At 44.2% G+C, this 4,233-nt stretch overlaps 1 protein-coding gene across 1 annotated transcript in view; it reads left to right on the forward strand.

Moving 5' to 3' along the window:
* The first annotated feature begins 272 nt into the window (after positions 1-272).
* LOC103973234 (uncharacterized) overlaps positions 273-4,233 on the forward strand; it is a 5,401-nt gene continuing 1,440 nt past the window's right edge. Inside the window, exon 1 of the mRNA XM_009387735.3 lies at positions 273-4,233. This exon is cut by the window's right edge and continues 1,440 nt beyond it. Coding sequence (XP_009386010.1) covers positions 2,767-4,233 — 1,467 coding nt within the window. The 5' untranslated portion in view covers positions 273-2,766.

Consider the following 4,233-nt stretch of genomic DNA (forward strand, 5'->3'; position numbering starts at 1 on the left):
TGCACACATATGTGAAATTTCCATAGAATTCTGCCTGCACGATATGAGTTTGCCGGAAGAAGAAACTGAACAAGCTGCGGAAGAAGGAAGCGTACCCGGAACAGTAAATCTGGCTTGCATAGGAAGAGTGTTGTAGTAGATCGAGCTAGGCTTTCAGCACCTTATCCTTATCGAGGTTCTTTACCGTATCCTGTTGTAGTAGATCGAGCTAGGCTTTCAGCACCTTATTCTTATCGAGGTTCTTATCCTTATAGTGCTTTGATTTCCCTTTACGTGGTGCCAGTTCCCGAAAACAGTACAGGACTTATTGAGTCAAGTAACACAGAAAAAGATTGAAGCGCTGAAGCAAAAGAAGCTGTTAAGGCCGACTACATGCTTAAGTGGGTTTTAGCTCCTAGCGTGGAAAGAGGTGATTATGCTTGTGTCTAAGCTAAGGCTTTTGTTTCCAATATCGTTTATAGCGTCGTTATGCTCCTTGTCATAGAGTTCTGTTCTTGTGTTGTCGTAGATATCAGCCTCATCTCTTTTTAATGCTAAGATTAAGACAAGGCCCGCTACTGGGTTAAGTGGAAAGCTAGTGTCTATACTAACTCGCCCTTTGTGCCTTACGTGGGTTTCCATTTCCATAGATGAAAGTTGAGACGATACCGCTTGCTTCTCTTAAGAAACTGACTTTCCACGAGCAATCAATATAGTAGGGGAGCTTTAGAGTAGGGGTCGTATACTCAATTGGGTGCTTGTGTTGCGATAAGTAAAGAAGAAGCTTCAGAACAGTATCAAGGTGAAGTTCAAGTGTTTGCTTACGGGAGGCAGGAATCTCGTATCTTGATCTCGTATATAGAAGAGAAGCCCAGCTTGTTCAGTGCGGTTTCAAGGAACAGTAGAAAGTGTAGTTTAGAGAACAAGTAGATCTCATCTCGCCCAAACGAAAAGTGCCTTACGCGGGTTGAACAACCAGACTTGAGAAAAAACTTGATACGTGCGCAAATTCAAAAGGCTGTAGGAAGAGTTGGGCCTGCGAAAGAAACGGACTCTATAGGGGCAGAATCTCATTTAATGGAATCTAACTCGCATATCATCTAGTCTAGAGTTGTAATTGAATCATTTCCCTATTAGTTCAAACAGTTAATTGAACTGACAACAAACATCTATAAGTAGTCTAGTAGTACTTGTATAGTAGTAGCTTGGCCCCGATCCAAAGCCTATACCTGATCCCCCAGTTGAGAATCTTGTTTCTAATCTTGCTGATGATTGTGATCTATCAGTGGCTTTAAGAATGGAATGTTGTGCTCTCCTATTATCCTATGATATAAGTGCGTAACTGGACTGCTTCCTTCACATTGCTTCTTTACTTACTCTCCCTAAAAACACTGCTTACTCAACAAACTCACTTATTACTGCTGATGCAAAACTAAGATCATAGGCGCATCCCGAATTCTACTTGACTTCTTATGATCCTGGCACACATCTTGGTTAAGGCTATCTCTACTAGCTGGTCGATAGAACTTATAGTCTGTCTTTTGATACTGAAACCTATAGGCTGGCTAACGCGGCTTCTGTTGACGCACCCGCTCACTCAAGTAGGGGCGTGCTTCTATATGTTGTTTGTGTATATCTCTCCTCCACTTATGAATTGAATCCATCTTGCTTGCGTGTTGTTCCCACAGCTTTCAGAATTGAGTGCACATGGCTAACTTGCTAACGCTATAGGGCAAACTAGAACTAAGGCGTTTCGCATACTACAACGGCGAACTCAGGCAAAGCTCTTGCTTGTTTCAAATAATGAAAGTAGCACATGACATGATAGAAATTAATAACATGACAATAAGTATACTTTTACCGAGCTTCTTTATACCCCTTATTTAAGACTTGAGACTTTTACCGAGCTTCTTTATACCCCTTATTTAAGACCTTCCACTTCTTACGAGCTTCTTTCCACCTTACGAGCTTCTTTCCACCTTACGAGCTTCTTTCCACCTTACGAGAGACTTTCCACCTTACAATACACTTTTCCACCTTACGAGCTTCTTTCTACCTTACAATACACTTTTCCACCTTACGAGCTTCTTTCTACCTTACAATACACTTTTCCACCTTACGAGAGACTTTCTATGTTACGAGAGACTTTCTACGTGACAAGATACTTTCCTCTTGCAACCATTAACAATAAGCCGGCCCAGTGTGAAGTCAACAACTAGCAAATGAATAAAATGAGGAAATTCGAGAGAAGAAGACAACTATTGAATTCTAGTAAAAACACTCCTTACTGCCCTAATTCGAATTCTCTAAAGAGAGCAAGCATCTCCTCTTTGTGAACTCGCTTAAGTCCGTCTGACCTGCTAAAGTCATAAGTGAGTCTTACTCTGACCTGCTAAAGTCATAAGTGAGTCTTACCCCCGCTCGCTAAAGTTCTGGTTCTGCCTTTACCTGCTAAAGTCATATGGAATTATCCATCTTTCCCTAGTAGTGCTCAGCTTTCCCTAGTAGTGCTTGACTTGCTCATAACTCGCCGCACAACCAATTACTTAAGGTTTTTCGCTCGGCCAAGGCCTCAAACTCAACTGGGCCGCTGTAGTAATAGAATGAAACCACTTTCTTTATCTTAGCATCTCATTCTTTATCTTATCTTTATAGATGCTGATAAGGACACTGAGTCTGGGCCCGAGGGTGATGTGACTACTTGCATCAAGTTTCGTTCAGGCCGGTCAGTACCAGATCTCTCAATATAGGGAGCAAAAAACAGGCTTTGCTTACCTCTTTTCTTAAATGCAGAAAGAAGGGTCGAAGTTTAGACCGCTTACAGTAGTTCTATCCATAGAAAAGATCATGAAGGAGGCGATCAGAATGGTACCCTCATCCATTTACGATCCCGAGTTTCCAGACACATCACACAGTAGCTCGGGTCGAGGCTGCCACTCGGTGCTAAGACGGATCAAAGAAGAGTTTGGAACTTCTCGCGGGTTTTTGGAATTCGACATCAGGAAGTGTTTTCACACCATCGACCGACATAGAATCATCTCAATCTTAAAGGAGGAGATCGACGATCCCAAGTTCTTTTACTCCACTCAGAAACTCAAGTTAGCCGGACGACTCGTAGGAGGTGAGAAGGGCCCTTACTCTGTCCCACACAGTGTACAACTATCGGCCCTACTAGGCAACATCTACCTACACAAACTCGATCAGGAGATAGGTAGGATCCGACATAAGCACGAAATTCCTCTAGTTCAGAGAATAAGATCCGTTCTCTTAAGGACAGGTAAAAGTATGGTTGATGACAAAGAGCAGTCTGGAGAATCAGCAAGCTTCAAGGCTCCCCAAGACAATAGAGCCATCATTGTAGGTAGGGTAAAGAGCACCCAGCGCAAAGCAACCTTTCATTCCCTTGTTTCGTCGTGGCACACCCCAAACACAAGCACCCCGCGGCGAAGGAGAGACAATAAAACACCTTTCGTTTTCCCCCTTGGGCGTGCCGCCTTTCTTAACAAGCCCTCGAGCCTCCTTTGCGCCGCCTTCCTCCTAGAAGCCGCTGGGTTTCCCCCGAAGTCTGGTATGGAAGGCATCAATTATGCTATGAGAAGAAACCACCTTATTAAGTCTTGCAAAATCAGGGGCTTGCAGATAGAGCTGGGCGGGGAGTCAGTACTAGTTATCAGGTCAGATAGAGGCCTGGCCCGTAAGCTGGCCCCCTTGAAAACCCATGACTCATTAATAAGGATTTGTTACGCGCGATATGCCGACGACTTACTACTTGGAATCGTGGGTGCCATAGAGCTTATCATAGAAATTCAAAACCGTATTACCCACTTCCTACAATCCGGCCTTAACCTTTTGGTAGGCTCTGCAGGATCAACAACCATAGCAGCACGGAGTAAGGTAGAATTCCCTGGTACGGTTATTCGGGAAGTCCCTCCGAGTACTACTCCAAACCCATTATTGCGAGAGCTGGAGAAGCGTCTACGGGTGAAGCACCGTATCCATCTAACTGCTTTCAACCTACGCAGCGCGATCCATTCCAAGTTTAGGGATCTAGGTAATAGTCTCCCGATCAAAGAGCTTACGAAGGGGATGAGCTACAGAGGTCGTTTACAGGACGCGGTGAAACTAGCTCCGACTCATGGAACAGCTGGAGTAATAAGTCCCCAAGCTTGCATATTCTGGGGGACCTACATCTGGCAAGGATCAAGGGAGATCTCATTGTTGCATAGCTCAGGTCGCAGCAACGTGCCATCAGAC

This window comes from Musa acuminata, unplaced genomic scaffold (genome assembly GCF_036884655.1).
Source record: "Musa acuminata AAA Group cultivar baxijiao unplaced genomic scaffold, Cavendish_Baxijiao_AAA HiC_scaffold_180, whole genome shotgun sequence".
NCBI lineage: Eukaryota > Viridiplantae > Streptophyta > Magnoliopsida > Zingiberales > Musaceae > Musa > Musa acuminata.